Below are 25,057 nucleotides of genomic sequence, written 5' to 3'. Positions count from 1 at the left end.
CTCAATGGCTGGCTCTCTGATCAACTCACCCTCAGTGGGTGCACCCTTGCCAGGCCACAGAGGAGGACATTGCAGCCAGTCCTGATGAGACCTGATAAGCTAGGGTCAAATAGAAGGGGAGGAGGACCTCCCCTATCAGTGGACTAGGGGAGGGGCACAAGAGGAGAGAGGGTGAGATTGGGAGGAGACCAGGGAGGGGACCACATCAGGATACAAACTGAATAAATTGTAATAAATAATAATAATAAAGAAAAAAATATTTTAGTATAACATTTTCCACATAGCATTAAAATAAAATTACAAATCAAGAGGACTATAGGAGTAAGAGCCCTACAGTACCTTGTCCAGCATCCCTTAAAATCCTTGTAAAAATGATATCTTAGAGATTACATTGGAAACTTGATTTTCCATATTCCTTAGTCTAGATGCTTTTGCTTCAAAGAATTCCCAATAATTCTCACCACATTTTAGCTCATTCATTACTCATTCCAAAAGAAAACATTTTAATTTCCCTCACCATACACTCACCCTATAATATACCAAACATTTACCAACAAAATTTTCAATGGAAAAGTTCTCTTACGTAGTAGGTGACACTGTTTTATCTCTATATGCTCTCAATCTAGAAGAGCTGAAAATCTTTATTTTGTGATTCCTCTCCTTTTCTTTTTTTCTTAAAAGTGGGTTGATGCTGCCCAGAGTGGTGGCAGGCACCTTTAACCACAGTGCTTAGAGGTGGAATTGGGCTGATCTCTGAGGCAATTTCATTTACACAGTGAGTTACAGGCCAGCCAGGGATATACAGTGAGACCCTGTCTCAAAACAAAAACAAGGTGATTGATAACTCTTTAGAGATGAATGCTGGAAAGATGTCTCAATGGGCTAAAGCAGGTCTAGAACCCAAGTGGTGGAAGGAGAGAAACAAAGTTATTCTACACTGTAGTGCTTGCACACCAAACACACACACACACACACACACACACACACACACACACACACACGTACTTTAAAAAGTAAATAAAAATGGCTTAATTTCTATAGTAATATACTTCTTTTGCTTGATTTCCAAGTTAAAAGTAACTGGTTACCCAAAGAAGAGTAAGGACCCTATTTAAATCTTAATTTATTTAAAAAAATTTCAGGGCATGCCTTTAATCCTAGTACTTGGGAAGTAGTAGCAGGGGCTCTCTGTGAGCTTGAGGCCACTCTTATCATGAGTTCTAGAACACCCAGGGCTATAGACCCCATCTCAAAAAACAAAAAACAAACAAAAAAAAAAAAAGAAAAGAAACCAATAAAATAAAATCAACAATTACAATTTTTATTCTGCTTTGGAATAAATTTTCTGAGTAGCAATTATTTGAGAGGCAAAGAAAAGAAAGAACTAAAACCAATATAAAATTAAAATATAAAATTAAAATGAGCTTTGGTTTCAAAAAACTACCAAGTGGATAGTTAAACAACTGCTTAATTCTGCATATATCTAGCTATTAATTCTAGTGATTACGATTTTTCAGCACTCTTAAAACCAAGCAATTTGTGTCAGTTTTCAAAAAAAAAAAAAAAAAATAGAAGATACATAGTAATCTTCTTTGAAATCACATTCAGTTTTTACTTACTGAAACCTGAGCTGGTGGAGGCAAAGAAACAGATGGTGCTGAAGAAAAATAACCCAATGAACATTCAGAGAAAAATGGTGGTTGTACTGGAGAAGGTGCTGTTTGGAAGAAAAAAAAAAATTAAACAGAAGTTTAGTAAAATGTTTCAACAGGTACATAGTAAGTATACACGCTTGAGGAGACAAATACCTAGGCAGAGTGCAAATTAGACTTCATAAGTTTGCAGCCACTCCTGATGAGACCTAATAGACTAGGATCGGAGGGAAGGGGAGGAGGACCTCCCTTATCAGTGGACTCGGGGAGGCTCATGGGTAGGGAAGAGGGAGGAAGGGTGGAATTAGGAGGGGAGAAGGGAGGGAGCTACAGGGGGGATACAAAGTGAATAAACTGTAATTAATTTAAAAAAAATCTTAAACCCCATGCATCCTACTCTAACCATATAAAATTGTTCTCACATCATAAAGCTAAATGTTCCCTTTAAGCTAACATTTAATTCCTGAAAATTCACTTTTTGTTAGGCACTGTAACATATGCCAATAATCAATCCCAAGGTTCAGTAGGTTAAGACAGGAGGATGACCAGTCTGAAGCCAGCTGGGCTACAAAGGGAAACGGTCTCGAACGAAACAAAGAGACATCTTCCTACCACTTCACTATTAGGTAGTAAGCCTAATAGTGCTAACAGAGAATAGAGCACACTTTTTTAAAACATAATTTTCACAAAATGATGAAATAAATTATTTAAAAATCCTTCAAAAAGTGCCTGCGGTGAGCAGAACAGTATGACTTCATTCTTCCCTTAATATGCACCTACAGAAAATAAGGACATGATTTTAAAAATTTGAAATGATACTAACAGTGAGGACTATATACATATGAATGAGGACTATATACTATATGTAACCAATAAAATTTTTTCACAGTTTAGCCTATGTTTTCTTTTCCTAGTCGTTTCACAAGTCAATACAGAGACATCTGCCTTTCATACTGCTGATTCAAAGCCTAAATTCTGAGTATATTTTTCTTTTCCTTTTGGTTTTTCAAGACAGGGTTTCTCTGTGTAGCCTGTACATGTTAACCTTAATCACACTGTTCTTTCTTAAAAATATGAGTATCAGCCAGATGTGATAAACATGCCTGTAGTCTCAGTACTTGACAAATAGAGAAGAATCAGTTTCAAGAACAGCCTGGGCTGCCCAAGAAGTTTAAGGAATACCTGTACAATATCTCAGAAACCTAAGAGCAAAGACAGAAGGAGACGGGGGGGGGGGGGGGGGGAAGAGGAAGACAAACACACGTGATACAATAAATCCCTAAGACTATAAAGAAGTTAAAATGTGACAAAGCACCAAGTATGTCTTTCTCTATAAAACTTTTTAAAAATGATTTAAAAGCATGCGTTAAGTTATTTTACAGATTATGGGGAGTTAATAATGTTGTTAATCCAATGAATCATCTCCAAGTGCCTGAAAATAAAACTACAGACCAACCTTTCTTTTAACTGTCAAAAACATAATGTAAGATTAATATCAGCTAAAATAATATCCTAAAACTGAACACTTGATAAACATCACATGTTATATAATTCTGTTTTTTCTCTAGTCTACATCCATGGAACTGGAGTCTTAGTTTTGATTTGGTCTCACAACATGACCACATGGAGAAGTAATATGGGTCATCTGATCCCTTAAGTCCTCCAGCTTCTCAAATACCAAACGTAGTATTGTCCTGCCTCAGGTGCAGGTGTTTAAAATTAGTAAGACAATAAGTCTCTCATAGCCAATCACATCTGAGTATCACAAAAACCACCTGACAGATGCTGAGACTCATAGCCAAACTTTGGGAAGAGTGCAGGGAATCTTAAGAAAGAAGTGGGAGATAGTAAGACCTGGAGAGACAGGAGCTCCACAAGGAGAGCAACAGATCCAAACAGTTTGGGCACTTTTGGACTGATACTCCAGCCAAGGACCACTGACGGAGGTGGCCTGGAACCCCTGCACAGAGGTATAGTCCACGGCATTTCAGTGTCCAAGCGGGTTACATAGTAATGGGAACAGGGACTGTCTCTGACAGGAACTGATTGGCCTGCTCTTTGATCACCTCCCCCTGAGAGAGGACCACCCTTCCAGGCCACAGAGGAAGACAACGCAGCCACTCCTGATGAGACCTGACAGACTAGGATCGGAGGGAAGGGGAGGAGGACCTCCCTTATCAGTGGACTCAGGGAGGGTCATGGATAGGGAAGAGGGAGGAGGGGTAGAATTAGGAGGGGAGAAGGAAGGGAGCTACAGGGGGGATACAAAGTGAATAAACTGTAATTAATTAAAAAAAAAAAATAACCTGCCTGAGCTGGGTATGGTAGCTCACAGGTTTAATCCCAGCACTCATGACACAATTCCACAATCTTCATATTTTAGATCAAATTACTCAACAGAGTTGGAAAAAGCTTTAATAATGTAAAGCCTCTCTTGAGAAAACACAATTGAAAATAAAGGTTAAAACTATAAATCAGAGGTTTACTCTAAGTTTTTACAGTATTGTATAAAACCTATCAGTAAATCTCAAGTTCATTAATGTACATTTCTTCCAAGGTTTTGAGCAGCTTAATTGTGATTATAAAATCGTTCCAAAGTTTTAGATCCTACCTGGAGAACTGGTTTCACTATCTGTGTCCATAGCAACTTCTTCATAGTTATCATATTGATAAATGCCTCCTCCACTATCAGGCTGCTTTTCTAAAGATCGCCTCAGGTCAGGATCTGAAGACTAAGAATACAACAAACATTTTCTTAGCTATTGTTGGGCTACTTATCACAAAAGAGATGCTAATTATCTTTTATGGACAAATACCCAAAATTATTATACTATGAAACGTATCAATGGCATCAAGCCTGCAAAGTTTCTATGACAGCCATGTATTGTCCACACAGATGAATCCCCACCCCATTGACTAAGCCACTACTAAGTAATTGGGATTCCTCTAAAAATCAAAAACCAATTACAAAATCCTTCTAACAGTTATTGTTTAGGCATGAAACTAGAAGGAAAATGGTCATTTTAGCATCACAATTATGATATGAGACTATATATATATATATATATATTTTTATAAGTAGGACCTGGAGAAATGGCTCAGTGGCTAAGAGCACTGGGCAATTTCCAGTACCTATATGGTAGCTCAGAACCCTATCACTCTAGTTATAGAGGATCCAATGTTCTCCTCTAGTCTTCACAGGCATCAGGTACGCATGTAAGAGGACACACACAGTAAAGTCAAGAACATTTTAGTTATAATCAACAGTATTGGAAAACCACAGACTTGATTGACATGTGTATGTGGTATGATTTACCTTATTTTTTTACTCACAGAGTTTATAACAAAAACCAAGAAACCTATGCAGAGATGATAATATACGAATAATACAATACTTAATCTCTGAACAACTATTCTACTGTATAAGTCTTAAATTATAAATAACTATAATCCTTGCCTAAAGGAAGCTCCCCCTTGACTCTCTCCTTAAAAAAAACTCTTACTGTTTAAGTCTCTACATTTAGTTAGTATTCTCATGATATCATCACTGGTGTACCAGGTCAAATATTAGCTCTCTCAGCTCCTGAAAGCACCTATGAGGGTAAATGGTTCACTCGGCTAATGTCAATAACATAAAACAATGCTCAACACATGGTAAGTCTAACTACAAAATAGCCAGGGGCAATGAAGTCATTATTATAGAATGACTTAGTACACTACAAATTAGTACATACCAATTTTTCTCCGCATTTCTCACTCTGTATAGTAAACAATAAAACACTAATCCACGCTGCTCCACAAGAAACAGCCATTTTCATATTAGAACCTTGCTGTAATTTTTCTAAATAGAAAAATATTTTTTCTAAATAGAAGATGATCAAAATGCTTAAAGCAGAGTGAGGTCGGGGCTTCTTTGAAACTTTCTAATTTGAGACAGTGTCCCACTAAGCTACCAGGATGTGTGATCTTCCCACCTTAGCCTCCCAAGCAGCTGAAATGACGGAGTACAGTGCCAGGCCCAGCTGAAATAATGGCCTTTGTTAAAGTTTCAAACTTTCCATTTCTTCTAATCTACAACTGTGAGGATTTGTTCCCAATTATATCTTACTTTCACTCCCAAAATTATTTATAGGACTAATGGAAGGGACTTAGTGGGTAAAGGTTTCCTATTCACACGTGAAGATCTGAGTTTGGATCTACAGGACCCAAGTAAAAAGCCAGACCCAGTGGTAAGCACTTGTAAACCTAGCACTTGGGAACAGGAACTGGCAGATGGACAGCCAGCAAACTCTAGATTAAACAGTAAACTCCAGATTCAGTGAGACTCTGTCTAAAAAACATTAAGTGGCCCGGTAGTGATGGTGGTAGTGGTGGTGGTGCACGCTTTTAATCCCAGCACTCAGGAGGCAGAGGCAGGCAGATCTCTGAGTTCTAGGCCAGCCTGGAGTACAGAGTGAGTTCCAGGACAGCCAGGGCTACACAGAGAAACACTGTCTTGGTGGGGTGGGGGGGACATAAAGTGGAGAAGTGTTTGAAGAGCACATACTGACCTCAATCTGTGTCCTCTACATGCACCTGAAACAGTGAGCATGCCATGTGCACACAACACACATTCTCTCACATACAAAGAAAAAAGCTCTATATATACAAGCTCTAAAACACAAAGTATTTACAGTTTTCCTTAGTTGATTAGATCTTTGAAATATTTTTCTATTTTTATTTTCCTTTTTTTATTATCATTTATTACAATGTATTCAATTTGTATCCTGCCTGTGGCCCCTTCCCTCATCTCCTCCCAATCCCACTCTCCCCTAGTCCACTGATAGGGGAGGACCTCCTCCCGTTCTATCTGACCCTAGCCTATCAGGTCTCATCAGGAGTGGTTGCACTGTCTTCCTCTGTGGCCTGGCAAGGATGTACCCCGCAAGGGGAAGGCGATCAGAGAGCCTGCCACTAAGCTCACGCCAAAAAAAGTCCCTACTCTCCTTACTAGGGACCTCACTTGGAGACTAAGTCTATAGGCTACATCTGAGCTGGGGTATTAGGACCTCTCCATGCATTGTCCTTGGTTGGGGTATCATTCTTCTCAACCCTGAGATTTCACCTTACACCCATCAGAATGGCTAAGATCAAAAACTCAAGTGACAATACATGCTGGAGAGGATGTGGAGAAAGGGGAACCCTCCTCCATTGCTTGTGGGAATGTAAACTTGTACAACCACTTTGGATATCAATCTGGCGCTTTCTCAGAAAATTAGAAATAGTGCTACCTCAAGATCCAGCTATGCCACTCCTAGGCATATATCCAAAAGATGCTCAAGGACACAAGGACATTTGCACAACCATGTTCACAGCAGCTCTATTCATAATAGCCAGAAGCTGGAAACAACCTAGATGTCCCTCAACAGAGGAATGGATACAGAAATTGTGGTACATTTACACAATGAAATACTAAATAATAATAAAATAATAATAAGACTCTTAAACACAAACATTCTGGGCCAAGTAGATGGCTCAGTGATAAAGGCCCTTACTGCCTACCAAGCACATGACCGGAGTTCAGTCACCAGGACCATGTAGTAGGAGAGCTGACCCTGGAAGTTGCCCTTTAGTCTCCACATGCACACTGTGGTACCCATGTACTGACCCTCAAAAAAAATGAATGAATGCATGAATGTAATTTTCATGATTTCTGCACATTTTGATGTGACTGCTCTACATTCCTTACTTTACTTCTTGATCTTCTCTTCCCACCAACCAATTTCATGAATCGATTGTACTGTTCTTCCTGATTTGAAAGGTCTCTGATTTTTCTGATTTCTTCTTCTCTTTTCCTCCTCTCTTCTTCTTCTGCCTGTTTCCGCTGGTCCTCTTCTTTCTGTCTCTCCTGTTCTTTCTGTTGCTGGAGTTTCTTCCACGCCTTCGTCTGCTGTTTCCGTAATGCTTGTTTAGCTTCCCATGAAAAACACAGAATGTCAGTTATCTAGTAACTAAAAGTTAAAACTTTTTAAATGAAAAGAGACTTAAACAGTATTTTCATATCAATAGCATATACTAATATACAACTAATATACACATATGTTATTGGTCCTCCCTAAATTCTATTTATAACAGGATTATCAGCCAATTTAGGACTCCGCAATTTCCCAAATTCAAAACTCCCCAAATTATATGACTGGTGAGATGGCTTAGAAGTTAAGAGCAAGAAGATCCAGGTTCAATTCCCAGCTCACAACCATCTGTAACTCCAGCTCCAGGGGATCTCATTCCCTTTTTTGGCCTCCGCAGGCACCAGACATGACGTGATTCAGCAAAATACTCATACACATAAAATAAAATGTTTTAATTTAAAAAAAAAAAATTAAGGGCTGGAGAGATGGCTCAGTGGTTAAAAGCACTGTGTCTGCTCTTCCAAAGGACCTGGGTTCAATTCCCAGCACCCACACGGCAGTTCACTACTGTCTGTAACCCCAGTTCCAAGGAATCTGACACCTTCACAATGTACATAAAAGATAAATTAAATAAATTATTTTAAAAAATTTAATACATTTCATAATATTCTTTCCCCTCTCTGATCTACCCACCTCCCTGTCCAACTTTATGTTCTCATTACACACTCCAAGTGCCTAGACTCCATGACCAAGAGTAGTTAGCATACAAAAAACAGACTCCGTGTTGTTTTGTACAATTTTTTGTTTGGGGGAAGATTTTTTTTGTTTTGTTTTACATTGTTTGTGTTATTAGTTTTCTTTTTTTCTTTTTTTTTAATGTTTGTTTTGACTTTCAATTTTTGGTTTGGGTTTTTCTGTTTGTTTTGGTTTTTTTTTAGAGTAATTTTCTTTTTTAAAAACAAATCTTTGAATTAAAAACTAGAAACTACAAGACAAATAACTGAAGAGAAATGATCACCTGTGGTGTTAACTTTCTTGGCTGAATGCGCTTTTGTGCTGGTTTTGGCCTTCTGCTGTACAGTTTTGGTCTTGGTCAGTTTTTCTTTGCTTTCTTTCATCACCTGCTGTTCTTTCTGTTGCCATTTCTTACTAGCTGACTGAAGGGCCAAAAGACGAAGTTGTAATTCAGATAGTTCCTCTTCATCTTCACCAAGTTTCTTTAAAAGAGAAAAAAATTTACAATTTTTAAATTCTATTACTTAACTTTTTTTTTCTATTACTTAACTTTAAACATTTTGCCAACTTGAATCTTTCACCAACTTAATGAAAATTTAAAGTTAGTATAAAAACAAATATTTAAATGAAAATATGGATAAAATAAGGAAAATTCATTTACCTTCTATAAACCAAGACTAATTTAATTCTTACAACACAAACAGAAGATGGCTTGGTAGAAATTATTGGTTTGTATGTAAATATGCTGAGATGAAAGCAAACGAGGAAAATTAAGAGTTGGACAACATTTAAGAGGCTACGCAAACTTGAAAGATTGAAGTGGACAACAGCAAGAAGCCAGGGCAATGAAGAGTGAAGTAACTTATCTGACTGCAGTACAAAAAAAGAATACCAAGGACAATGTTATAATACCAAGGACAATGTTAACTTTTTAATGTTATTGCAGATGAAAAAGGACGTACTCATTAGTTTGCATTGGAATATTTTATGTTCTAAGTATGAGTGTTCACTGAATATTTCAAATGTTTTGAATACCCACTTTTTTTTCAAAGAAATTAAAATAGGATTATCTTAAAAGCACATGTTTGAGAAAAGTTTTCTAACTAAAGTAACTTCCCAACTTTTTTTCACTCTACCTTTCAAATGTTAACTGATATATGAACAATATGCAAACTGATGGGTACTTGGCTGTTTCAATGTGTGTCTATACTATAACATTTAAATCAGATCTTATTATGTCTTTATTTTTTCTTTATAATGAAAACATCAAAAATCTTGTCTTTCTGATCATTCTAGAACAGCTCACCAGAACTTCTTATTCCTACTAATTATACCCTGAACTAGCTTTAGAAAATTAGCCAACTCTACACACTTCCAGATATGTAACTGAAAATAACAAGCTATTCTAAGCAGAAGTTCTTTAAGTGTTCAGATTGGAGAATTCTTTTAAAGTTATGAAGAGGCAGAAGAATGGTTTCATATTCCAATACATTAAAAGACTCACATAACTTTGTCTAATTGTATTGTATAATTATATTTTCTTAAACTCCAATTATTTTTATTTGTAAGTATTAAGAAAAAAGTGATACTAATTAATGACTTCAGCTTAGTATTTACCCTTCCACTGTTGAAAACTACAAGTAAACATCATTACATCTGTTTGTTTGTCTCAGCTCATTATGTAGCCCAAGTTAGACATGAATGTTTGTTTCAGGTTAGCCTTGAATTCACAATCCTTCTGGACTCAATCTCCTACTGTTGAAATTACAAGCCTATACTACCATACTGGATTCTAAATATTGTATGAGGATGCCCTCAAAAGCCAGAAGAGTGTCAGATCCCTTGAAGCTGGAGTTACAGGTGGTTGTGAGGTGCCCAATATAGGTGTTAAGAACTAAACTTGGGTCCTCTAGAAAAATAACAACAACTCTTAACTGCTGAGCCATTTCTCCAGCCCACATTTCAGGTTCTGAATAGTGCAGTTATACTGGAAATACAGATTTAGATTTTACCAAAATGTTTTTTTTTCACTGAGATTACTTTATGCAACTACTCCCCTTGGAATGAAATTAATATTAACAATTCTGTCATACAACTATATGGTCCTTAAAGTAGCTACGCAAAAACCAAGATCACTGAAATAGGAGTCAGAGGACCTCATTCAGTTCTTGCTCTGACATCTAATTCCTATGTAAATTAGGCAAGTCACTTAACCTATCAAAATGTATCTTACTTCATCTACAAAACATACATAATGTCAACTTACTTCATATGATTACTGTGAGGATATTAAAAAACAAATATTTATGAGTGTGTGTTCATTGTCACATTATCCTTCCTAAATTCAGGACCATCTTTCCTAGACTCTTTGAATCATTTCAGTTTACTCATAACAACAAACTGAAATCACAATAGAAGAAATTGCAAATACTGCAGATCTATGAAAAGAAAAGGCTTAAGTTACTCCATATGTATCACATATTAAACAATGTTTGATACTTCTGTACTTTATTCTATTAAAGCCTCACAACAACCTAGAGAACACATGACATTACACTCATTTTAAATAAAGTAGAGGAACACCAAGGCCAAAGAACTCACTCAGCTAGCAGTTCTTTCAGTTAGTACGGAGTTAAAATATGACTCCAGATCAAGATCTACCTAATTCCAAAACATCCCATGTAAGATGAAACACATACAGCAAAACTGGAAAATAAACTCTGTAAAAATTAAAAGTTTCAAAAACAATAAACAAAAAGATTACCTATAATGAATTACACATCAAGTTAATAGTAGTTTACAGGCTTCAGTGGAAAGAAACTCTAAGACAACTCTCCAGAATGTCTAAATACGGTCACAGCAAAAATTTTAAAATAATAGACTACAAATTATGCATGGTAGCACCCACCAGCCCAGCAACCGGGAAACAAAGGCAAGTTTGAGACCAGCCAGAGCTACATAATGAGGTCAAGTCTCTAAAATAAGTAAAGCCAAAAGTACAGACTACAGCAGTGCAAGTACAGGTCATGGAGAGATAATCCCACAAAGCAGCAGCTTACCTTTTCAGATAGAATATCTGAAGTACTAATTCTTCTTGTTAAATTTTGTTCTTTATCTTCTAATCCTTTAAAATAAAATAGCATCTTTTGAATATTCTAAAATATAGCCACAATTAAAACGGAAGTAACACTATATAAAATCAGGAATTATTTTAAAGGGTGTCAATATTATTGCCTTGTTTTCATGACCCCAATCAAAAGTAAAGAATATTATTCTTTTATTATATAAATATAATTATACAAATTAAAGAGAATGAAGAACTGAAGAAATAGCTCAGTCCATAAAACAGCAGCCACACAAGTATGAGAACCCAGGTTTGATCTCCAGACTACATAAAAAGCCGAGAGTGGTGGCTTGCATTTGTAATCTCAGCACTGAAGAGATGGAGACAAGGTGGATGGCTGGGACTCACTAGCCAGCCGGCCAGCATGACTGAGCCCCAGGTCCCAATGAGGCCCTATCTCAAAAAAGTTAAAGAACATCCAAAATTCATCTCTTGCCAACACACATACACACACACACACACACACAGAGGGAGAGAGAATGAGAATATGCATCTGACAAAGCTTATAACACCAGCCTCATTCTAAAAACTATCAGGCAAATGACTCAAGTATTAAAAAAGACAATTTGATAAAATAGCTTTCTAACTAAAAATAATTATTTAGAATAGGAACAGAACTTATGGAATAGATAAACAAAATAAACCTTCATTACTAAATAGAGAAACCACAATGACAAACGGATTACAATTAAAATAAAGAACAAACCTGATATTTAGACTACAGGTTTATGCGTTATATAACTGGCCATTTATTTAGGAGAACACAAGCATGAACAGTTTATGTAGCAACAAACTTGAATTCATTCCAAGTGTTTTCAGATTTTTAGCTTTGGACCCAAACTTATCCAACGGTACACATTATCTAATACATGAGTTTTACAGATCATATAGTAACAGCACTAATTACTACAGTCGTCCTGAGACAGAGTCTTCAGCTAATGAAATTAAAACTCAGAAATCTTTCAAGGTGACACAACTGAAGTTGCAGGTTTAAATTTCAAGCCTAGTATTTTATGGTTTGGTTTTCTTCCAAAATACCAAACCTGTTAGTGTTCAAAACACCCTAACTTGGTTGCACAGGTGTACTACCTGGTGAAAAATATGCAACTTGTTCAATAAACAGAGAGCAATTACTGAAGCACCACAGATAAAATAGAGGGTAGTCATCAAATCTGAGGCAGATTCCTTCTCAACTAAGACTTAAAAAAAAAAAAAAAAAATTCTAGTCAGACCAGGTGACCCAGCTACTGTGGCAAGAGGATCACAACATGCAAGCCCTGCCTGAACTACAAAGTGAAAAGTGAGTTCAAAGACAACCTGGACAACTCAGTGAGATCCTATTTCAAACAACAAGAAAAAAAAGTGGGGGGGGGGAGGCGGAAGTATAGCTCAGTGGTAGACAACTTACTCAGCATGTGGAAGGCCCTGAGCTCAGTCTTGATACAGAGAAGTGGAAAGCAAAAACGGCTTATTCATTATAAAATGAATGATGTATTAGAATGTGTTGAAAGCTGGGAGTATAATTAAGTGCTTTAGATCACATGTCTAACTTGTGTTGTGTCTATCCTCAGTACAGAAGCAAAAAAAAAAAAAAAGGGGGGGGGGTGGAGAGGGAAGAAGTAATTTTAGCCTAACAAAAACTGCACATTTACCTATGCATGATTATCATCTCAAAGAAACAGAGAATATATAAAAACAGAAAGTATATAAAACTGTGACCAAATAATCTAAGTCACATAGGAACACACAGCCACATCCTTCTAAAATATTGGAATCTCATGTGTTATGACCCATGCTGTTCACACCTGGTGCTACAGCTCACCATTGTATTTCAAGTAACACTCCTTGTTCTACTTACTTCATGCTAAACACTGCATATCTTGTGACTTGCACAAACACACTTCCAGTCTTTTTCAAAGTTAAGTGAAATATTCATTACAGTACAGGGCATTTTTTAAAACTCATTTAATATGTAAAATACGCACTACTATTTCCTGAGATCACTATCTTTTTTTCATTTACCACATATTTAATCCCAGCACTTGGGAGGCAGGAGCTGGTAGATCAAGGCCACCCTTGGTCTATATAGCAAGTACCAGGCCAGTCAGAGCTTTTTGATGAAACCCTGTCTCAATAAAATAAGACACATGTACCTGCACAATAAAAATCAATCACATGTCAAAGTAACAACAACCAAAAAAAACTAAACAAAACTAAACAAGCTAAACAACAAAACAAACAAGAAAAACCCACAGCCTTCCAATAAGTACAGAAAGCACTAGATTTTTCTCCTACACGAGCATTCTAAGTTTCACCTGGCCATGAGACATCTAAGAGTTAAGATCTCCTGCTTCTGTAGAAAGTGCAAAACCTCCTTTAATGTAGCACAGAAGCAAATACCTATTAGAATGTATCTTCTGAGCACAATGGAAAACAAGTGCTGGGATTTAAGGCATGTACCACCACCCAGATGGAAAAGTATTCTTAAAGAAGACAAAGGAAGGGGGAGGGAGGGAGGGAGGGAGGAAGGAAGGAGGAGGCCAGTATGGTAGTATATACAATTAATCCCAGTACTCAAAAGGCAGAGGCCTGGTCTATAGAGTGAGTTACAGGACAGCTAGCTACAGCTGCTTGTTAAGATCCCAGGGGCTGGGTTAGAATTATATATTACAGGAACTCCCAAATTTCTCTTTACTATGAAATATTCTCCACACTGCAAGCAGAAGAAAACTCTTGAAAACAGAAGTTGGGTCTTTGACTTAAACCTTTTAAGCGTTGCCTTCCCACTTGATTCAGAACTTGAAGTTTTTGCAAGATTCTAGATGATGTGCCTCCACACACCATCTCTAGTCTCCCCTCCAATACTCATGCCTTCTTCCTTAGTAAGATGTCATCTTGTTATTCTCAAGTATGCCAGGAATCCATCTGCAGTTAGGGTCATTATTCCAGTGCAGAGATTCTCTAACTTTAGGGCATATGAGAAACTAACAGAGAGAGGCTGGCTACAAACAGGCCTCTGAGTCTACTTCCAGAGCTCACAATTCACTAAATCTTGTGAAAGGCCAAATAGTTTGAATTTCTATAAGCTGACAGGTGATGCTAGCCTGTCTTTAAAATCAATGTTTTTCTGCTCAGAAATTTCTTCTTCCAATCATTCATTTGTCCTTTCTTAAAGTCTGCAAATTTTTTAAATAACACCTTCAAATTGAACACTACATTGAACAACTTACTAACCTTCAACCACTCATCCTACTCCCTTCCTGTTTAGCCTGCTAATACTTCTTTCATGATAGCTAATTTGCTCATCATGTTTGCTCTTTCCTTCTAAAATGCAAGCTTCTGATGCCACAGTCACCATTAGGGTGCAGTACTGTACATCTATAGAGCCAGATTCTCAAGAGGGATGATTGCTTAAACCTAGTAATTAGAGACAAGCGTAGGCAGAAAAAAAAAAAAAAAAAAAAAAAAAAAGGTACCAAAAAATAAGTAAAAATAAAAGCAAACCTATGGAGGCATAAACAGTTTTTTGGTTAATTAACACTTTGAAGAGCCTGGAATCAAGTACTCAAATAAAATGTGAAAAGGGGGCTAGAAAGATGGCTCAGAGGTTGAGAACACCTGCTGTTCTTCCAAAGGTCCTGAACTCAATTCCCAGCAAGCACATGGTGGCTCATAACCATCTATAGTAAGATCTGGTGTCCAGGCGGAATGTTGTATAAATAATAAAAATAAATTTTAAAAAATAAAATAAAATGTGAAAAAGAGCCACTGAATTCATCAACTGGATTGTGTAGAACCTAGTCGAGTGTAGCTTTAACACGGCAGTTTCTGTTCTGGGGTAGAAACTGTATTGGATTCATAGAGAAATGGGAATTTAAATACTGAGGAGGTACAATCTAGCCTTTCCTGAAATCTCACTGAAAAGAAGACAAACGCTTGAGAGAAATTAATGGTAAATGGTTAAAGATAAAAGGGTGAGGACTAAATTTCAAGATAAAACATCTCAATTTTTTCCCAAGTACCTCCATAAGTGAAAGCAGTTAAAAATAAAGCAATATAAACCGGAGAGAAGGAGCAGGCCATATAAAACAAAGCAGTCACATACAAGAAGGGGATCTTTGCTTCCTCTGTGTGGAAGAATTAAAATGAAAATTAGTAAGGTTAGTATGTTTATAAGGAAGTAAACAGATGGAATTGAGTTCTATTATCTCAAATAAAAACAAATTCACATGTAAATAATATGAAAAATATGAAGATGTAAAAGAATCATTGAGAACTATGAAAAAAAGGCATTCAGCAGCAGAATCTTCTTGAGCAAAGGAAAGGGCAGGGTACACATGCAGAAACACTTATGTATATAACTGATAGACTCAGATAAGCATATTAGGTACTTTTTGGTTTTTGATTTCCTTCAATTTTTCTTCCAAAGACACCAGTCTGTCATATATAATCGTTCATAGGAATTACTGCAAGCATTCACACATAACTCTAACTTTATGACAGTCTTTTCTATATATTCTTTATCCTACAATGTAATACTTGACAAAAATTATAAGTAAATTTCTACCTTATTAGAAAGAAAAAGAACAACCTTTAGAATACGGAATCAAAAGCAGTCATCATTCTGATTTACAAATTCATATCAATGAGTGGCCTTGAAAACTTCAAATATAAAAACTGATCCCAGAAAGCTGAGCCTGGTATGTGGGAAGCCTATTAAGGCAGAGACAGGAGAATCAGGAGTTCAAAGTCAGACTCAACCAAAACAGAATTTGAGACCAGACAGGGCTACATGGCACACAACTTGGGGAAAAAAAGAAAAAATAACTTGAAATTATGACAGAAATGTAAAACAATGTAAGAAACAAAGATGGAATATTAAAACAAAAACTGAAATTGAAACTGAAGACTCAATAGATGGCCTTAAAGCAGATCAATCAGACAAAGCTGAAAAGAGAATACATAAAATGAAAGATACAGCAACAGAAAGTTTTCCAGAATTTATGCAGCTGAGTTCTATGTATTACTAAGAAACATGAAAAATACAGTGAAATGATTTATTATAGCATATATCTATATATGCTATATATTCCAAAAATTCTAAATTCAGATGTTAGCATAGAATGTAAATAGATATTCAGTATTTTTTCCAGAACTAATGAAAGATCAAATTCACAAACAAGAAGCACAACAAATCCCAAGTTGAGCAATAAAAAGAAATCTACAATCAACACTAAGCTGTAACTAAACTATATACTATCAAGCACAAAAGTGGGATTTTTTTTTTTCAAACGATTAAAGAAAGCTATATTACCTTCAAATTAACTATCCTTAAGACTGATAGCTGGTTTTTCAAAATCAACAATATATGCCAAAACTATCTTCAGTCTGGTGAAAATAACCAACATGGAATTCTAATTCAGGGGGGAGATGTCTTGTAAAGAGCTTGAGAACACGGTGATGGCTCATTGGGCACTGTACTTGCTCCACAGGCCTGGCAATCTCAGTTCAGTCCCCAGAACACATAAATGTAGAAAGAGAGAAATGACTTCACAAGTTGTCCTCTGAGTTCCACCTATGTACTACAGTGCTCATGTGTACATGCAGACACACACATACATATTCAGTCTAATAGTTTAAAAAATAATTACTGTCATACTTCCCAACTTGAAACTACTTAAAGCAAAAAGGAAAATACAAACTGGGGATCCAGCATGCTGTCAAAGCACTTGCTTCATATGCTGTTTGATACACACTCATAGGCACACACAAATGCTGTCCTTATCAGGCATAGCTCAGTTGTACAATGTTTTTCTAGCATATGCCAAGCCCTGGGTTCAATCTCCAATGCAACATGAATCAAAAAAAATCCCAGAAAACAAACAAACAAAACTTCCATCTAAACTCAGGCACTTTTACCGGAAAAACCCACTACATATTCCAGGTATGATTCTAATCTTAAATTACTCCATAGAAGAAAACAACCAGGAAACCATCTCAATTCATTTTATGGGTATCTTAACCTTACATTAAAATTTGGCAAAGAAAACAGGCGGGGAGTATTACGGTTAGAAGCATAGATGAACTACTAGTCAACCTTTATATTAAAATACAAACATCCCTCTGCCATATGCATAAACTACTATAGGGTCATACATGAGAATACTACTCAGCAATTTAAAAAATGAGTTAATGATATATAAAACTACATGGATGAATTTCAAACAGTGTGCTAAGAGAGAAAAAAAACAAAAAAAAAACAAACAAACAACAAACAGTCTAGAATCAGAGGGCAGGGCTGGTAGTACCAACCTGTAATCCCAGTGACTTGCAGGGTGGAAGCAAAATCATCATAGTCAAGGCTATCTTGAGCAACTTAGTGAGACCCTGCCTATTTCTATTACAAAACAGAAAGTAAGAGTTGAGAATCTCAGCAATAAAATGCTTGCTTAGCATGTGTGAGGCCATAGGTTCAACCCTCAGTACCAGCAAAAAGTAAATACATACACAAATAAACTGAATGATACCATTTATGTTACTCTGGGAAATCCTGGGGGCAGATCAGTGGTCACCAGATGGACTAAAGATTAGAGACCCATAAGTATTAAAGGAATAGGGATAACAAGATTGAGTTCAGTAAGTAAAGTGCTTGTCCTACAAGTCTGCTAGTGACAAACATACATGATACACACATACAAGAAAAATATCATTAAAAATAAAGAGGCATGTATCTTAATTGTAATGGCTGGTGATGATTAGTAGTTACTCAACTGTCTACATTAGTCAAAATTTAGAGAAACTATATGCTAAAAAGAGTATGTTTTTACTGCATAAAAAATTATGTTAATAAAGAAAACACTAAACAGGGATTTTAAAAAACATATACAAACTATTTCAGGCATAAAACATCAGGGTTTTGGTTTTGGTTTGATTTTTGGTGGGTGGGGGTTGGTTTGTTTTGTTTTTTTGTTTTTCAAGACAGGGTTTCTATGTGTGTAGCCCTGGCTACCCTTTGTAGACTAGGCTGACCTCAAACTCACAGAGATCTATGTGCCCCTGCCTCCCCAGTGCTGCGCTAAAGGCGTGCACCACCACACCTAGCTTAAAAAGACAGCTTAGGCACTACAAAATCAATTGATATAACTTGTAGTATTAAATAAGAGAAACCAAAAACTCATCAATGATGAAAAACATGACTAAACTTCAATATCTATTCACAATTTTAAAACTTTTATTAGACTAGGAATAAGGAAGAAAACTTTCTGTACCTAATAAACCTTAAAAACTTACAAATCTACAAAACACTGAAACATCATGCTTAATGGGAAACTTCCTTTTATTATGAAGCAAAGATGCCCACTATTTTCACTTATATCCAACACATGTTCAAGTACTGGATAGCAAGCAGACAACGCCAAAAATAAAATAAAGACTGGCAGAAGTCAGAAATGGTGACAGACACACTTGTAATCCCAATACTCAGGAAGCTGAGGCAGATGGATTACAAATTCTAGGCATGAACCTCTATACAGCAAGTTCCAGGGCAGGCTGGACTACAGACTGAGACCGAGGCCTCAACCAAAGTACTTAGTAAATGAAAATTATTAAGTAATAATAAGACCTATAATAAAAGTAAAAAAGAATTTACAGAAAAATGGCATTCTTAATTGAAGTACAGATAAAAATTTTTAACTAAACAGCCTTTAACAAAACTTAAATACATTAAAATCTAACTCCAATCATAATTCCATTACCTTGGCTATCATCTGTAGTACTGGATTTCAAGGATAGCTGCTTTGTTCCATCTTTCACTCTTTTCACCCGGTTCTTATCCCCTGGTAAAGTCAGTTTTTGCCTGAGTGGTTTTAATTCAAATGCCTGAAATGTTTTGACTTTCATCTTCTCCTCAGGAACAACTTCTTTACTTGGGTCTTTTGCAATACTGACATTATCAGTGCTTGTTTGGTCCTCTAAATGCAATGCTTTAGGGTCTTCCTGTGCACTCTCTTCTTTGCTGCTCAGAGCTAGTTTCTCATCCTTATTGATGCACTCTAATTCCAGTTGGATTTGCTTGTACTTTAAAAGCAGATCTTCAAAAGTTTCTTCCCCACAGTTCTCACTTTTAGATGAATGATTCTGTTTTCTTGACGGAGATCTTCCAAAACTTTTGGCTGAACAGCATATTAAGGAAACCAGTTTCCAAAAAATTTCCAGTTAAATTTTTAAAAAATACTTAAGTTATAGATGAATTTTTCTCCCTTAATTTTTCAAGATGAAATATTTTTAAATTACTAAATTCCATTTAATACATGTGTTGCTAATGCCTGCTTATGTGCCCATATTGCAATTTAACATCCATACCAACAGTCCACTTACAAAATCATTAGTGTCAGAAATTACCAGTTGAATCCACAGGTAGTCCACCCAGTTAGGTTGTAGCATCTTTCCTTCTGTAAGTATGAGGAAAACCCAAAGTGAATGGATGTTAAGGATGCTCTCTGAAGGAAGGGGGAGAAAGTGTCACAGATGTTGACAATTTACACTTCTGATAATCAGGAAGGAATCTTCTCTTTATTAGTTTCTTCTCATTTCAAATTTTAAAAAGTAAGAAATAAGAAATGAACACTGACAATTAGTAATTTATAAAAGAAACATTTCTTATTTAAGAACTAATACATAACAAATTGAGAATTCACAACTTTGCTAAATCTGACACATGTACAATTAACATAAAAGCCATGTAACAAAAAATAACAATTTAAAGGGTACTCAAAATGTATTTTCTAATTTCAAACATTCATAAATATGATATGAATTTCATTCTGCAAATTAAGAAACATGAAGTTTCAATAAACCATTTGTATTTTCACTTATTTTAAACATAACAGGTCTTCTCTGTTTAATAATGAAAGAGCCATCAAATACTTTCAAACTCCTGACAACCAATCATGACCATATATTAACTTAAAAGCAATAGTTCTCCCGTTAAAACTATTGTAGTAAATCTCTGCTTTTCTCAAGCTTTCAGTCAAGCTTCTTAAAATAATAGCTTTTCAATATATTTCTACCATCCCACCAAATGGACTCCAACTGGTTTTATTAATTCAACAGAAGCTTATCTAAGTTTACAGACTATTATGTTCAAACTTGATTTTACCTGATCTCTCTGCAGCATGTAACACTGTACGCCACTGTTGTCTCAGCTTCTGTACCTCTCATGTCTCATTTATCTACATTGGTTAATATTTCCTAACTCCTTTTTCTTCAACTCTTGAAATGGTGTTCTATCTGCAGTCGACAGAATTCAGTCTTTTTTTCATTTGAAAACATTCTAACGTACTCCCACTGTTTTACTGCCCATGAGAGGAATCTGAATTGATAAGGTGTTTTGGGTTTTCTATCGTCCACAAGCCACGCCCATGCTGCTGCCAAAATAATCTTTTAGGTTATAAAACTTCAAATCATTCCCTTTAATTCTCATTAGAGCCAAAGTCCTCAAAATGAATGCCTTTATTATGTGACCTGTGCTTACCTTTCCAATCTTACCTTTTTCCTGCTCAACACAATTTATGCAGCTTTGTATCTAGGCTTCTGTTCTTCAACCTGACCCCAATTCAACACACCTCCTAGGTGAAGCCAGAATTATTTATTCTCCCTGTCCACTTATGCATTCAATGTGCATAAGTGCCATTATCTATATTCCAGGTGAACCACCTAGGTACAACTATAGTAATAAAAACCAAATAAATACTAAAGACATTGCAGACATCTGCAAAGGGAATAAATTCAGTAACAAAAAGTAACCTAACAACCGAAAATGAGTAAAATCAATTTAGTTAGGTCATTAACTATCAAACAGAATCCTTCCCACTTCTACAGCATAATAAGGATCAAATCAATACCTGCTTACCCAATCTAATTCTAAAGTTTTTCAGGGTGTTACTACTAACTATTTTTATGTACCACTTGCCAATACAGTATATTGCTCAGTGGTAGAAGGAAAAATAATCTAAGAACTGTTTGGGATAGAGAGGATGGCTCTGCTGTTGTGTGTGCATACTGTTGAAGGACCCGAGTTTGATTACCAGCACCCAGGTCAGCAGGCCTTGTAACTCAAGCCCTGGGGAATCTGACATCCCTGATTTCCTGGGGCACTCATGTGAATATATGCTTACACACACATACGTAACTAAAATTAATAAAAGTAAATCTTAAAAAAAAAAAAAGACAAAAGAAAAGAAAAAAAAAAACTGCATTTGGTTTGAGTATGGTGCCAAATGCCTACAGGCTGAGACAGAATTGGGAGCACTTTGCAAGATCCTTTCTCCAGGCAAAATTTTAAATCAGCCAGTGACATACTTTCAGTAGTAGAGCCTTGGGTTCAATACTCAGTACCAAAAAGAGAAAGGAGAGACAGAGAAGGTGATTTTTTTTTTCTTTTTTCTTTTTTTTTTTAGGAGAGTTTTTCAAGACAAGAGTTTCTCTGTGTAACAGTCCTAGCTGTCCTGGAACTTGATTTGTGGACCAGGCTGGCCCCAAACTCACAGAAATGCACTTGCCTCTACCTAAGATTAAAAGCATGTGCTGCACCCAGCTAAGACAGAATGATTTTAAAATGACTTTTAAACCATAGCTGCAACCAAAAATGAAGATGAGATGACTTTACTAATCTAAGCCACTGTGCTAATTATGTTAACTCTCATCTGATTTCAAAGTTTAAAATGGTAGTTATCAACAGGAGACTGATGTTAGGGTGGTTTACTGATATTTCATAAGAACAATAATGCAGAGAATCAAACCCAGCTTGTTCTCAAATTAAGTGCAGTATCTAAAAAAACAATCTGCAAGACAGCTGATTCTGACAAGCTGTCAGAGAAATAAAAATCACATAAGCACAATGGATATTTATCTTCTCTTTTTGCAGTAAGTACATACAAATATGAATATATGGCATAATCCCCAAGTAGTAACAAATGAACAGACAAAAAGGTAAAGGCTGGCGGGAGGCAAGGATAATCACCGACACCTTTCTAATGCAGAGTAAACCAAGAAAACCTTTGAATTGCCATAGGACTTTTGTCCTCAAATTTATGTGATTTTTTTTTTTTTTACTAAACTCTATTTTCATTTGTTTCACCAACACAAATTACAAGTCTCATTTATGTAACCTTAAAAAAAAAACATGTTTATATGTATTTAAACATTCTTGGTTTATTAATACAGAAAGCAGAAATATCCATGGATGGCTCATGTTTGCAAGTAATAATGGGCAAAGGTCTTCTAATCTTCATGAAAGAAATGTCACCGTCTTTTAAAAGGTTACCTACCTGTGATTTTTCTCCAAAACAATCCTGAGATGCTTCTAAACCAAGGTCGGGTGATAGACAGGACTCAGGAACCAAAATCTGTTGTTTCTTTAAATATTCCTTGCCAACTTAATATCACGACATCCAGAAAAAGCAAATCTGGCCTAAAGGTCTCCATACAAATATATTTTAGTATCTTCCAATCAAATGTCAGATGTAAATTTTACAGAAAATTAATACATTAAACCATCATAACATCATAAGAATTACAGCTAGTAATGAAAGCGCTTAGTGCTACTAAACTATTTTAAACAGTAAAAGTCGGGTGTATAAACCCATCATAAAACAGGAAATCTTTGGACGCTCCATTTCTTAGCATAAAGCTCGAGGAAAATTGGTAATGTTAAAGACAACGGATAATAAGGTTAGAGGGGAAAAAAAATTAGGAAATTAGCTATTTTTCTTCCCCACTATTCCATGCTCTACACATCCCTCCCTTTCTAATACACTAAAATGAAAGTGCTAGTAAGTTTACCTTCCTGACCTACATGTCAGCAGCACAGTTATAAAGCCAAAAAGTGAACACAGGAAAGTGAACTTAATACACATAGCTTTGCAAACTACCTATGAATTTAAAAGATCTGAATTAGGATAAATTGGGTACATATAAAGGATCCACATATGCGCGCGCGTGCAGACACACACGCTCTTGTACGAACATACACTAACACTTCTAATGGGCAGCAATCGGAACGAATAACTCTAGAAGGTTAAGAGAAAAAAAAAAAACACAAGACCGGTAAAATTACAGAGGAAAACATTACGAATTCTAAAGTCAGGAGGCAAAGTCAGTATTTCTCAAGATGTTTTCTAATAATCTAAGTCGATTTCCTATTAAATACGAAATTCTGGTTCAAGCAAAAGAACAACAAAAAAACAAGTATTTATGAAATTTAGGCTGCTGGTGTACTGTTAAAAACCTAGACTGTATTCTATTTCCCTAGCTGACCCGAATCCATGACTCGCTCATGCTCAAAAAACCATACACCCAATAAAACAATCTAAGAAAATAGCGGTGGTGTGTGGCACCGGACGTCTGCCGGCGAACAGTGACAAATGAGTGGTTCTGAAAAGTTAAACTCGGGGACCTAGCAATGACGCCGAGGGGAGCTCCAGCGACACACCCAGGGCAGACCGCCACGTTAAGGATACAGCTCTTGCGAGGTGGAGAGGGCTCTCGCCAGCTCTGACTGCTGCCGAATCCGGATCCCGCTCCTCCTCCTAGAGGAGGTCGGCACCCCGGCTTGCCTCCTCGCTCACCCACTCCTCGCCCCCGACTCCAGCGACTCCCACCCCGGTAAGGCCTGCCTCGAAAGCGGAATCGGTCCAAAGCTATGTGGCTCCGCTCCCAGAACGACGGCCGGGGGTTGCTTTCCGACAGGGAGCCCGAAGGCATCCGCACCGGGGGCGGATGAGTCCGGAACGGTTCTTTGGGTCGGTAGCTGCTGTGTCCCCTGAGGTGGCCCCGCTCCGACGGGTGCCGCGAGCGTGAGAAATTCCTCAGCTGCTGCTGTGAAGAGGACGAGGACGACGAGGAGCCGCCGCCTCCCCCGGATCCACCGCCCCGGGTCGGGTGGGGAGGCCTCCGCCGCGGGTACGGTAACAGCCCCCCGCCGCTACTGCTGGTGCTGCTGCTCCGGCTCCGGCTGTTGTTATCGTCGTCGCTGATCTCCCCATCTTCAAGCTCCCCTTCCTCCTTCGGTGAGAGGCCGCTAGAGGCCGGGGTCGAAGTATCTGCCGTCGCCATCCGGGGAGCAGCGCTGTCCACACTCCCTGAACCCTCTGTCCGGGGACTGCCCGACAGCTGCCTTCCCCTTCCTCCTCTGTCCTAACGGGCCCGGCAGGCGCGGCCTTCCCGTGCTCGGACGCCTAGCAGGTTCTGCTCCCCAACTTCCCCGCACCCCAGATCTCTCTCGCCGGACCGCCGCTAGCCAGTTCCCTCTCCTAGCGCCCCCTTGCTGCTCTTCCGCCTCGCGAGAAAGGCGCCGTGGAAGGAGGCTGTGTCCCGATCGTCATTTCCTGCGGCACGCCGGAAGAGGACTTCCAAGTCTCGCGGTAACCAGAAGCGCGCCGCGGTGCGCGCTGGGGTTTGTAGTTTCCTCTTGCGCAAGACTTCGCCCTTGGTCACCGACCGCAACTGTAACTGTCCCTGGCACCCTGTCTGTGATGGCAGCGTCAGTGTCCCCGGGTAGCGGGCCTGCTCGTCAGTCGCAGACCTGATTTTCAGAGTAATTAGTTGTTGGGAAAGACACCTACCATCTTCTCATTGCTAAGGCGCCCCAACCTTAG

At 37.5% G+C, this 25,057-nt stretch overlaps 1 protein-coding gene across 3 annotated transcripts in view; it reads right to left on the bottom strand.

Annotated features, from left to right (window-relative positions):
- Zfc3h1 (zinc finger C3H1-type containing) overlaps positions 1–24,561 on the bottom strand; it is a 62,018-nt gene extending 37,457 nt beyond the window's left edge. For all 3 annotated transcript variants that reach the window (XR_008722285.1, XR_008722286.1, XM_055625923.1), the window contains exons 1-7: positions 23,921–24,561; positions 19,157–19,573; positions 11,338–11,402; positions 8,562–8,760; positions 7,381–7,604; positions 4,264–4,384; positions 1,620–1,717 (exon numbers count right to left, since the gene is read on the bottom strand). Coding sequence is in view for 1 of the 3 variants with exons in the window: in XM_055625923.1 (XP_055481898.1) it covers positions 1,620–1,717; positions 4,264–4,384; positions 7,381–7,604; positions 8,562–8,760; positions 11,338–11,402; positions 19,157–19,573; positions 23,921–24,515 (1,719 nt within the window). In the remaining 2 variants the exon portion in view is untranslated. The remainder of the gene's footprint in view (positions 1–1,619; positions 1,718–4,263; positions 4,385–7,380; positions 7,605–8,561; positions 8,761–11,337; positions 11,403–19,156; positions 19,574–23,920) is intronic.
- Between the last annotated feature and the right edge of the window lie 496 nt (positions 24,562–25,057).

The sequence above is a fragment of the Psammomys obesus genome, unplaced genomic scaffold (assembly GCF_907164565.1).
Source record: "Psammomys obesus unplaced genomic scaffold, mPsaObe1.curated_primary_1811, whole genome shotgun sequence".
Taxonomy (NCBI): Eukaryota; Metazoa; Chordata; class Mammalia; order Rodentia; family Muridae; genus Psammomys; species Psammomys obesus.
The sequence above is the reverse complement of the archived record's forward strand: the minus strand, read 5'-3'. Positions and strand labels throughout refer to the sequence as shown.